Source organism: Carica papaya, chromosome 2 (genome assembly GCF_054855325.1).
Source record: "Carica papaya isolate Zhongbai chromosome 2, ASM5485532v1, whole genome shotgun sequence".
NCBI classification, from domain to species: domain Eukaryota; kingdom Viridiplantae; phylum Streptophyta; class Magnoliopsida; order Brassicales; family Caricaceae; genus Carica; species Carica papaya.
In genome coordinates this window covers 31,808,157-31,820,460 of record NC_142310.1, presented here as the reverse complement: position 1 = coordinate 31,820,460, position 12,304 = coordinate 31,808,157, and the positions used below count along the sequence as shown (strand labels likewise).

Sequence of the window (12,304 nt, the reverse complement as noted above, 5' to 3'; positions counted from 1 at the left end):
CCACGACGAAAGGACGGTATGGCTCGAGCATGACCTGCAGCATTATTAGTAACCACTACCCACCGCCTCTTCTGCCCCACCACCCACTCCGCTCCATTCCTACTTCCCAGTTGCCCTTAAACTCATTTCATTCATTCATTCATTACCATCACGTGAATTTTCTGAAAATTCAAAATTCATCTCATCACCAGGAAAATATCTAATCAATAAAATTAATTAATATTTGACAAATAAAATTAAATGTAACGTTCATTATTGTACATGTAAAAATAAAATCCAGAATTATAGAAGAAATCTGCTTTTGAGAAAAGGAAAGCAAGTAAATTATAATAGAGCCCAGAATTATCCGACAAAAGCCAACCTCACCGCATGACGAATTCATGACTTTTTCCGAATACTCTCTTTTTTTAACACGTGTTCTTCTCCCCTCTCCCCCGCCTGCCGTGGTAAAATTCCAAATCTGCCCTCCCCACTTTCCACGGTCCGGAAATTGCATCCAAAAATATTTGTAAATTAATGTTTTGTTCTAAAAATACGTCGTATTCACTTTTCAACCATACATTATTAATAATATAATTACAAAACCACCAAAATTATAAATAATTAACTACTCCACAACGTTAATCTCTCTTCGCAACAGACAAAATCGTCCTACATTTAACTCTTTCCATAGATAATTACACTCCCGTAAATTTAAGGGGCCTACTTTCACTTTGACACCACAATAAAATATGTAGAGGGGTATTTTTGGTATTGCATAATCGGATTCACCGGAAGCCCCCTTCAAAAACTGTAGTTATAACAAATAGTATTATGCCACGTAACCACCTCACTGACCGGGTTGCTAACGGAGATTGCCGTCAGCACCCACCTAAATATCTTCGGATTACTGGTACTAAAATAACGTTCGTCGTTAGGCAACGGCGTCGACCAGAAAATCGTCAACGTCAAGCTCCCCGAACTCTTCCTCCGCGAAGCTTTTTCCCGAAAACATGAAATCCGGCACGCTTAACGCGGCGTCGATTCCGAAGCCGAAGGTATCAACGTCGCAGTAATTGAGGCCATCAAACGGTGTTATCTCCTCGTAACGGAGAACTGATGTCGGAGATGACGTGGCTGTGCTTGACGAGTCAAATCCGTCTTTTTGACTGTCCACAGCCGTCAACTCCGTTACACTCGGGTTGGGAAAGTTGGTAACGGCGTCTGAACCCTTAAACTTCAATGCAGCTTCGTCATACACGGCGGCCGCTTCCTCGGCGGTGTTGAAGGTTCCCAGCCAGATACGTTTTCTCTGGGCTGGGTCCCGGATCTCTGCGGCCCACTTCCCCCAAGGTCTCTGCCGAACACCCCTGAATTTTTGCCCGCGACTGACGTCAGATTTCGTCACTCTCGATGGTCTCCTTCTAGGTGACTTCTGCTTAGGTAACGTAGTAGGAGCCGGAAGTGGCGTCGGAGATCGAGGTGGATGTGGGTCTGGGGTTGAAGATGAATCAAAGGTGATAACTTGAACTTGCCTCTTAACTCTTCGTAGAAAACCATGTCTTTCCTCTTCATCCTCGCTGGAAGAATCAGTGGCGTCGGCGTCGGTAAGTATGATCTGGACACGTCTCCGACGGACTTTGGCATCCGCCGGGGGATCATGGAGGAGCTTGTTGGTGGTGAAGACCCGAGAAGAGAGCTTGAGAGTGGACTGTATGGACACCATGGGTTGATGGTGGGAGGGAGCAGATCCACGGGTAGGAGACGAGCTTTGGTCAGGACATGAGTAGAAAAGCACGTAAAAGCAACAAAACTGCTACTGCATGGGAGCAAGAACAGCTTTTCAAGATATAGGAAGCTAGGGATGAAGATCCTGTGATGTTTCGAACATACAATAATCTCGAGGAGAGTAAAAGAATCCGCGTGGTATTTATAGGAAAAAGAAAAGAAAGATGTTGAAGAAAAGAAGAACTGGGGAAAGGAACGAGAGATCAGGACAGGCGGACAAAAAGAGGCAAACAAAAGGTTTTGAAGTATTAGTGAAAGAACCAGACAATCACACTCTGCACACTGGCTATACCTCTTCTACATATGGAAGTGTGTCTGGGTGCAAAGAGTATTGGGTCTTTCACACCTTTGGCGGGAAAAGAGTCAGTCCTAACTAGTAGAAACCCAATACATAGGAAAACAGAGAAAAGTAGGGTGAGAGAGAAAGAGTGGGAAGAAAGAGGGAGGAAATGAGTTGAAAGTTGAAGCAGGTGATCTTATATATAGTTCACGGAGTGTGGGTGCATATAATTGTATTATATGTATATTGGTAATAAATAATCGTGGGACTTTGAAATTTCTTTGGTCTTCTTCTTTCGTGGGTCAGGGGCCAGTGAGAGTGGAGACTGGGAGAGAACACTTACACTGCATCTAGCTGCCTTCCATTGACGTGTCAAAACTTCTGCTCCTCAGCTGTCCATTCTCATTACTAACTACCAATGAAATTTCAAATTTGTTTTGTTGGGTAAATTCCATTTCCGAAGTCTTCTCCACTCTCTACTCCATTTGCAACATAGTGATTGGAGAAAGAAACGTCAAACGCTATAAAACAGGTAATTAAGGCAAGTAAAAATCTTGGTCTTATCAGACAGAGCCTGAAACTTGAAACTGCATGAATTAAACCCTGAATGTCAAATTAATTTAACAAGATAGTATTTGCTGGGGATGGAGAACAGCGTGCAACGAAGACGTGAACTTATAGGGACCGGAAATGATAGCTACAAGACTTTTGTCTTCTTGAGAGACTGTGCAAGTGTTGAATGGGTTAGGTGATTGAGATCATGATAACACAGTGATAGAGTCTGTGGTTACTCCTCCCTCTGTTTGTCCTCCGTAAACTCTGGTCAAAACGGAGACTCTGAATCTGGGTTTCCTTTTTCCCCCCCTTTATTCATATTCCATTTTAACCAGAGTGATAAACTTGAAAAAGATCCTTATGATTATAGCAACACTCAATCGTCCACGTAAGTTGGGATTCGACCAGGAAGACTCGTGGATAGCAGAGTTGTTATATTACCTACAGCTACGTATTCCTCTCTATCTGTTTCTTTCTATATATTCTTTTATGGTAATGTTTATCAATACAAAAATAAGCCAAAGGCCTTTCTTTTTCATGCCCACTTTAAGAAGAGAAACACCCAATTAATATTGCTGGCTAATTAAAATATCAAGATTGATTATAATTTCTCGTTGAAAATAACAAAAGTATTTCTCTCTCTTTTTCTGGTGAATATTTTAGTAAGCAGCACCTTGATTATTTTAGTGAAAGAGAAAAATTAGGCTTTGAAATAAGGCACTAAAAAACGTTAAAGAAAAGCAAGTTGTGGCAGGTGGGTTTTAGCTTGAGGAAGAAGCAAAGGCAGCAGAGAAAGAATGAATCAGCATATAAGATGTAGTTGAAGAAGGCCGCTCCCTGTCTTTGCTTGTCGATAAAGCGATAAGCCTTTCGCTCTGCTTTTAACTACACGTAGCTTTGGCATGCAGATCTTGTAATAATGGTTCCAATAATATCATTCTTACTGATTAAATATCATGTGATACCCTAACCACCGTCCTAATATGTTCCAGATGCAGAAGCCCACCATCACCACGCTGGCTTCCTCTGTAAAATTAACCATTCTAATAAATGGAATTATGAAAATGGCTTGTTTTGTGGATGTCGGCCTTGCTCCCACGATGTAACAAATTAAGAGAAGACAATAAAGACAAATGTCATTGAGAGGAAAGCCGATGAAGAAAAAGATCGGGAGCCACATGGTTAAACTTAAATTCAGAGATTTTTTCTCCAGGCGATGCTATTATTAAGAATAAAAGATAATGAAAAAAAGTCCTCCGAAGAAAAAATCTTACAAGAAAATGACGCTAGCTATATAACCTTAGCTTACTCCTAAAAAATACAGTTGCATTTCCAAAAAATCCTCTTGCGCCTTCCATGGATATCTAATGTTGGACAGTGCAGTTCCATTCACCAGGAGCACATACCTGCTGCAAATCTAGAGCAAACAGGCACAACTACAATAACCCAAAAAAAGATAATCCTTGACCTAACACACCCTCGGTCTAGGACACAGCACGGCATGTTGCGTGCACCTTGCTCCCAAACTTAAAAACAGGTAACCAATCCCCTAAGATGAAATGAAACCTGTCTTGCTGAAAAAACAAGCAATTCATTCATTTCTTTCCAAAAAAACAAGAATTTGGTGCACATGCATGTATGGGTTCAACTATAATAAGTATTAACTTATCCATGCAATTCCAGAATATAAATAGTTTCAAAATAAATCTTTTAAAGCCTTAGATAATAAATAAGAGAGTTCTAGTTAATTGACAAGCAGCGCGTGCACTTGACAATATAAAAACATTACATTACACTTCTTCTCTCACTCTCCAATGTCTTCAAACAACTATTCACAGAATTATGATTGAAGTTCCCTGCCAATTATGAGTGCTCAATTCAAACACAACCAAAAAAGCAACATTCTGGATACTGCTTTTCTTTTCACCTAATGGAGAATACAACCAATCTTGAACTCTTTTCAAGTTCACCGGTGATAAAAATCATCAACCCATGGCATACTTCTGGGTCCAGCTGCGTGCTGTGGCCTCATACTTTGCTCGGTCAGTCTTGTACATGTGAGCAATTTCTGGCACAAGGGGATCATCTGGGTTTGGATCCGTCAACAGGGAGCATATAGATAAAAGCACCTACAATGAGTAGAAGGAAAATTGCAAAGGAACTCCATTAATCATCTTTGTAATCAATCTTACAAGTGCTTGAACCAAATTAACTGATACAACTTCTTCACGTTGTGTAGATAACAAAAATAGAAACCTCCCAGATATAGACATGTTTGTTAACTGAATGAGCATCGTAAGGAAAAGTGCAAATCAATTCACACAAACACCAATTCCTTGTCCTAAAGAACTAAAAGAAGACACAAGACAAATTTTCATATATTGAAGCAAAAGACTTCAAGGTCCTAGTTAGCCTACGGTACTCATGACCGAAACCTTATCAGGACTGTAGGGTATTTTTGCTACCCCTTGGATAACTAGGGAGGTGGATTCCATCCAATGCCAATAAGCAAAATGCATTCTTTGCGTGAAACAGTAATGGAGAAACATTATTAGCAACAAAGTTAACTCACGTGGAACGAACACATATAGAGTCAATCTTGGAGCTCCTAATCAAACAAAATACACATATAAAAAATGAAAGACCCACAGAGTAGAAACAAAGTTTGAAGGTGGAAAATGGTGGTCCTTTGATAACCTTGCAGACCCACAAATTATTTATGGGATGTTGCCACTCTATGTACAGACATATAATTGAAGTGTGCAAGTTTGTGTGATATCCCTAAACTCATATAAGCAGCCAAGCTTTCAGAAAACTAAGTTCCACCAGAGCTGGCCTGAGCAATTGATCAAACTCCACTTTCTTCGACAATAAAGATAATGGTTACTTAATTGCTAACACAGATGAGTTAGCTAAACATGTCAATAAAATAGCTCAATTCTGATGCTTGACTATTAAATATAGAAGAAAAAACTATCTCAAACCTTGGAGATGGTTAGCGCTGGGCTCCATTGTTCTTTAAGAATATCCAGACATATGCTTCCATTACTATTGATATTTGGATGGAAAACTTTAGTCCTAAATGCGACCTGGAAATATGAAGAAAAAGAATTAATAAAGAGGACAAAGAAATTAAGGAAAAGACAAGTAATTATCACTTACTATAAAGTATTAGTCTCCAACCTAATAAGTGAAATCAGTAAAATAAACAAATAACACAGCCAACGAAAAAATAACTCAAAATGAAACCAGATATGCAAATAGAACTGTGGAGATGCATATAGCAGTTCCCCACTTCAGCTTAATGAAGTGCCAAGGTATAAGAAATGCTAATCATCTATAATTTTCAATTTTTTTTTGTCTCCTCTCCACTTTTGTACCGTAAGACCAATTTGATTAAAAGATTATTTTCTTGCATAAGGTATATTCTACATGTCTTTGTCTTGAAGATAATGGCGTAGAAGGATACAAGTCTTACTGAACATGATAAGACGACATCTCACATAATTCACTCTTAGTGGTGGTAAACTTTCTACTTTTCCACAACCAATATGTTAACTAATTCCATAAACAACAGACACCTTTCCTTTATTTTCAAAAAGAAATAAGTTCCAGATTCAAAATTATACTCCACAAGAACAACCCTTGCTGGGAAATTTTATATACTTTCCTATATTCAACAAAGATTTTGCAATGACGCACATTATAAATATTAGTCCATATAGGAACAGCAGCACTAAAAAAAGAATGCACTAAGAAAAAATTTACCTTGGGAGGCTTAAATGGGTAGTCGGGAGGAAAATGAATGGAAACCAGAAAGACACCCCCAGCATAAGGGCTATCTGAAGGCCCCATAATAGTTGCTTGCCAATGGAACATGTCTTCAGCGACAGGACCTATCTTATAGAAAAGAGGCAAAAGTTACAAGCGTTGGTTCATTTATTTGCTCAATCAAATAAAAATCTGAATCCGTTAACAGTAAGTTCAAATTGATTTTTCTTAACGACTAGAAACTCAACTAAAGTATGCATCAGTTAACTGAAAAACCTAAGGTACCTACTACAAATCTTGTCTTACGTAACCCTAAGTTGGCTAAATATTGGCAATAGAGAAACAATTTTTATGAAATCATGCTTTTTGAGCATCCAATATAAGCAAATCCAGGTACAAATAGTCAGATATCGAACTTAATTTGATAGGTAAAAGGGTTAACTCTCTTTCCCGTAAAAAGAACTCGACTTTAAATCAAAATAATAAACGCTTGGAGTTTAGGATCGTAAAGGTACGAACCGGCGCTGCAAGAGGTAGGTGGATCCTTCTGCAAGTCCTTGAGCTCCTTCAAGATGCGTTTGGATGCCATGACTCGACAGCAACAGTGAAAGAGCTAAATCAACCAATAAGTACCTGAACCACAACCAGATCGTGAACCCAGCATACAAAACCAACACAATAATTTCACAAAAAAACCCAGAACCAGAACTATTCACACAATAAAACCCTAGATCTCCTTTCATCAACAAAAATAAACACAAAACGACTACGCAAATACAGAAGCAGAGAGAAAATATATGAAACGGATAGCATGAGAGAGAGCATACCGAAAGGAAACAGATAAGATTGATAGAGAAACGAAGGCTTCAACGAAAATAAAAAAGAAACTAAATAGAAGAAGCTATGAAGGAGATTCAAAGGCAATTATAGACCAGAGAGAGGGGGAGAGAGAGATAGAGACAGACACGAAGGAAACGAGGGCTACTTCTAGAATTTTCTCACTCCTTTAGCGTAAGATCAACGTCCGTTCTTTTCTCTTTTTTTTTTTTTCTTTTTGTTTTTTAATTGAGAAAGGTCGATTTTCATTTCAACCCCTCTTATTCTCGTTATTTTACATTTCTACCACCACTCTACCTGTCTATTCAACCTACAATTTTTATTTAATTATATAAATTATTTACAAATTAATTTAAATAAATTATAAAGTGAAAAATGTTTAAGTATATAGTAACTTTAAACATTAAATCATAACATAAAAATATAAATACAAACATTTAATGTATAGGTATAGCAAGAAAAAAATATTCAGCCTTATTACCATTCTAAATTAAATGGACTTATCGAAACAGAATCACTTAAAATTTAATCAAATCTTAAATTTAATTACATATTTTCTTCAATATAAATTAATTCATTGAATATGTAATTTACAAAAATAAAAACTTAACCACTTGATAAACTTATCAGTATTTAGAAATTTTATAGCTAATTTAAGCATGAAAATTTTAGTTTTCATCTTTTCATTTTTGGGCTAAGTATAAAATTAAAAATTATAATAAATTCAAATAAATGTGTTTTATCCCAAATATAGTATAATAATAAATATTTAGTGGGTAAAAAATTTTATATTTTAAATGTTTAATAATCTTTAAATTGCAACAATTAAATAAATTTTAATTTTTATACACAATTAATTGACTCGGCATTCCAATATAAATTAATAATAAATAAAAATAAATAATTTAAAATTATAGTATTCTTTAACCTTATATTGTCTTTCTTTTTTTTTTTTTTACGAAGTACATAAAAATGAGATTAAACTAAAATTATATTAATTATTAATATAAAAAAAAAAAAAGTTATGTGGCTTTATCTATTTTTAATACAAATAAAGTACAAGAGAAGATTTACCTGCTTTTGGATAAAATTACAGTTTGTGAAATTTATAATTACTGAAAAATAAAAATCAAGAATGTTATTTCATAAAAAAGTACGAACAAAAATAAATAGACTGCTACTTCATTTTACAACAAAGCATCTCGATACCAATAACGTTGTCCACTAATAATAAAATTAATAAAAATAAACATTCAAAGAGATAATAAATCAAAAAAATTAAAGTATATAAACAAAAATGAAAAAGGCAATAGATGGTAAAAAAAAATACAAAAATATCAAATGAGCAAATGTTCAACTTATTTCAATCAAATGAAAAGTAATGTGATTTCTAAAATTTGGTTGCAAGTAAATTTACATGCAATCTCAATGGTTATCGGATTTTCTAATGGAAATCAGACATTAAATGAAGAAGATTCGAGGAAATCGGTGAAGAAAATGAAGTCAAAAATGAGAGGAAAAAGGGAATACTCGATTTTATGAATTGCGAAAAAATGAGAATTAATTCATTAATGAATAATAGCAAAAGTCTTTATATACGAGATTTAATTTATGGTTACTTACCAAACGAACCCTAAATTATGAATAGTTATATTTTGACCTGTCACTTATTAAGTAATTTTATAGAACTTACCTTAATAGTTTTTCCTCAAGCTAGAGTATACAAGCTTTGAAGACCTAACTTGACTAAAGCAATCTGAAATTGAGAAGTGGCAAGAGGCTTTGTAAAGCAATTTGCAAGCTGACGAGACGAGAAAACGGACAATTCTTGAAAAGGATCATTAGAATTTTTTTGTTGAACCACGTGACAATCAATTTCAATGTATTTTATATATTCATGGAAGACAAGATTCTCAGCTATCTTAATGGTGGACAAATTATCACAGTATAACAAGGTCATTTGATATGAATGAATATGTATATTAGAGAGCAAGTACTACATCCACTCAAGTTTATGAGTAACGACTACAAGTGCACGACACCTAGCCTCTGAAGAAAATCTGGATACAATTTGTTGCTTTTTAGCATTTCAAGAGATGAGATCATCACCAAGGAAGACACAAAAGTCCCTAAGGGATTTCCTAAAATTAATATAGGAAGACCAGTTTGAATCACTAAATGCCTTAAGCTGTAAATAATGATGGACATGACAAAATATCATAACTTGGAGTCCCTTTTGAATATCGTAATATCATATATGTAGCTTATAAATGAACCTGAGTAGGTGCATTGAGAAGCTGAGATAATTGTTAAATGGAAAAATTAATGTTGAGTCTTGTGTTTGTAAGATATAACAATTACCAACTAACTTCTTGTATGAAGTTACACCCACACTAGAAAGAACCATATGCTCTATTCAATTTGATAGATGAAACCTTTGGTGTGAATGTCGGTTTGTGGCCCAAGGACACTGTGTTACGCAATAAATCTAAGGCATATTTCCTTTAATAGGGACCTACAAAGGAACGGATAGTTTCAAGCCTTACAAAGAATTTTACTTCAGCAAAATCCTTAATGCGAAAAGTATCATAAAGATATTTCTTGTCCATTCGATAAAGAATTTGAAGTCTTAGTGAGGAAGAGTGACCAAGACAAAAATGTCATAATGTTTTATTAGTAACAGTAGAAGAACAATCAAATGGACTAGCTTGAATAATAGAATTTACAGTGATAAAGTCTTTAGTCTAATTGGCTTTAAAATGAAAAAAAAAAAACTCATTATTCTCTTTAGCTATACCAATTGACCTCTGGCTATGAATATCTTGAATGGTGCAACAATTATCATGAAATAGTAAGCAATACTTAGAATTCTGTAGCAAATGACCGATAGAAATAAGATTAAGGGAAAACTATGGGGCATACAAAGCATTATGGAGGATAAATATAGGTGAAATAGAATCATCATCAATGTATAATAGGTACTGTTTGAGAATTAAGTAGTTTGATAAAAATATGTCTATATGTCTGTAGAAATCAAACAACTCAATGCAATTAACTACTTTATTAGTAGCCCTATTATCAATGATCCAATTATTTAATGGACTATTGGAAAACAAAGGAAAGTTATTACTAGATTTGGGGTAAGTTGAAAATTAGATGTAAGAGTATTAACTTGTGACATATTTGGTGTAGTTGTCGACGATAGAATTAAAGTTAGGAGTTTTTGGTACTATTCCTTGGTAAAAAAAAAAAGGCAAATCATCTAAAACATTAATTGAGAATTGAATCTCACACAGGATTCAACTACATAATTATTTTCTACTAAGTGTTGTCTTGATTGATACTCGACACATTTTATAACTTAGGTTTGTAGCCTAGTGGATAACCATGTTTCTTATAATATTTATCCACTCTGTGGCCAATAAATCCACGATATGTACAAGTTGGTCATTTATCATTAGCTCATGCATTATTCTTTTTATTAGCTCCATAATTGTAAGTATTGGTTGCTCTCTATTGTTGACCAGAAGTCTTATTCGTATATAGTACATTCAATTCATATTGCATAGAGACTCATGCATTAAAACTTTATTAATGTTGCAAGACTAGTACAAATACCTTATTCAAAGGAGATAGAAGCTCAATAAGTAAAATCTGATACTTCACTATCCTAAAGGACTCATTTACTCTTTAAAAAATCAAATTATTTTATCTTATTCCTGATATTCTCTAATTATAGTTGCTACATTACATGAACATCTCAATTCATACTCACATACAGGTACGACTCTCAAGTTTGAGAGTTCATCCCACTATATATTTATCTAAGTAAAATACTCAGTAATCTAATGTATTTTTTATTTCAATGAATATATTTTATCTTGAAGGTCAAAAACACGCACTATATTTCTTTATGTGAATCTATCATGCAGATCCTTCTATAAATTTTTTGTATATTCTATCTAAATTTCACTTTGTGCTATGGAAGGTGATGATGATCTCGTTATCTAGGAAATAAGTAAAGTATTAGATTATTCACATGCTCCATATAGGGGATCATATCTAGTTAGAATAGGAAGAAATCCATCTACAAACTTCAACTTATTTTTAGAAATTAAAGTTATATGCATCGAACGAGATCAAGAATGAGAGTTGTTACCTGTAAACATTGTAGAATTGAGATAGAGTAAAGGATTCTCACTCGAATGCAAATAGAAAAGATTTGAGATAACTTCCCTAAGCTTCAACAAGTCTGAACTTGCAAGCGTATCCATGGTTGATCTTCAGCTTCCGATGAAGAAAAAAACACAAAAACAGAAAACCTAGGGTTTCCTCAAACGTTCACCACCATCGATCGATTAAAGAAAACACAAGTCTGATACTATATCAGCCTTTTGTAATAAATCTGGAGATGTATTTAATGGAAATCAAACATTAAATGGAGAAGATTTGAGAAAAATGATGAAGAGAAGAAAGTGTGCTAGGAAAACCAAAAATGAGAGAAAAATAAGAACACTCGATTTTATGAATTGTGAAAAATAAAAATTAATTAATTAATAAAGAATTATAGAGATATTTATACATGAGATTTAACTTAGAGCTAATTATAAAACTGACCCTAAATTGTGAATATTTATATTTAACCCACTATTTACGAGTAATTATATAGAACTTACTTTAGTAATAGTTATTGTAAAATTAAATGGTAAAAATATAATAATTAACACGCAGAAAATAAATAAAGTTACTTGAAAAGATAACTTAGCGAATTTCTTTGTATGTCGATATTAAAAAAATTTGTATTTGAGAAATTATAAAAAAACTTAAAATAAGATTTCGTCTTGAGAATTCAAGCTTAATATAAAAAAGGATTTAAAGGAATTAAATGTTTTGCGCACTAGAATTACAATTTCAAATTTTAAATTCAAATCTTAATCTCTATGAGTGATTTGATTTTTCTTGTAGACATTATTACTAAAGAAATTCAACAGGTTAATCTTGAACATGATAAGATTTTACTGATACATTCTATGTTCAATGTCTTATTATTGAAAAAATATAGAATTTGAGAATTTTAACAATATGTTTTATATC

General features: G+C 34.2%; 2 protein-coding genes across 2 annotated transcripts; both read right to left on the bottom strand.

Annotated features, from left to right (window-relative positions):
• Positions 1 to 519: 519 nt before the first annotated feature.
• Positions 520 to 2,828, bottom strand: LOC110823790 (pathogenesis-related genes transcriptional activator PTI6). Its single transcript, XM_022054267.2, has one exon. It carries the CDS (start codon positions 1,703 to 1,705, stop codon positions 914 to 916), a length of 792 nt encoding a protein of 263 aa, XP_021909959.1. The 5' UTR covers positions 1,706 to 2,828; the 3' UTR covers positions 520 to 913.
• Positions 2,829 to 4,293: 1,465 nt separating this feature from the next.
• LOC110823740 (ubiquitin-conjugating enzyme E2-17 kDa) lies at positions 4,294 to 7,373 on the bottom strand. Its single transcript, XM_022054204.2, has 5 exons — positions 7,201 to 7,373; positions 6,893 to 7,006; positions 6,371 to 6,498; positions 5,587 to 5,691; positions 4,294 to 4,731 (listed from the first exon to the last, which is right to left on the bottom strand). The coding sequence occupies exons 2-5, from the start codon at positions 6,960 to 6,962 to the stop codon at positions 4,588 to 4,590; spliced, it is 447 nt and encodes a 148-aa protein (XP_021909896.1). The 5' UTR covers positions 6,963 to 7,006; positions 7,201 to 7,373; the 3' UTR covers positions 4,294 to 4,587.
• Positions 7,374 to 12,304: the final 4,931 nt, after the last annotated feature.

Excerpts from the sequence above, each read along its gene's own strand:
- LOC110823790 (XM_022054267.2), bottom strand. The coding sequence starts at position 1,705 with ATGGTGTCCATACAGTCCACTCTCAAGCTCTCTTCTCGGGTCTTCACC.
- LOC110823740 (XM_022054204.2), bottom strand. The coding sequence starts at position 6,962 with ATGGCATCCAAACGCATCTTGAAGGAGCTCAAGGACTTGCAGAAGGAT. Across the intron at positions 6,499-6,892 it reads ACCTACCTCTTGCAGCGCCG|GTCCTGTCGCTGAAGACATG; the intron begins GTTCGTACCTTT and ends TCTATAAGATAG. Across the intron at positions 4,732-5,586 it reads CAGCGCTAACCATCTCCAAG|GTGCTTTTATCTATATGCTC; the intron begins GTTTGAGATAGT and ends TACTCATTGTAG.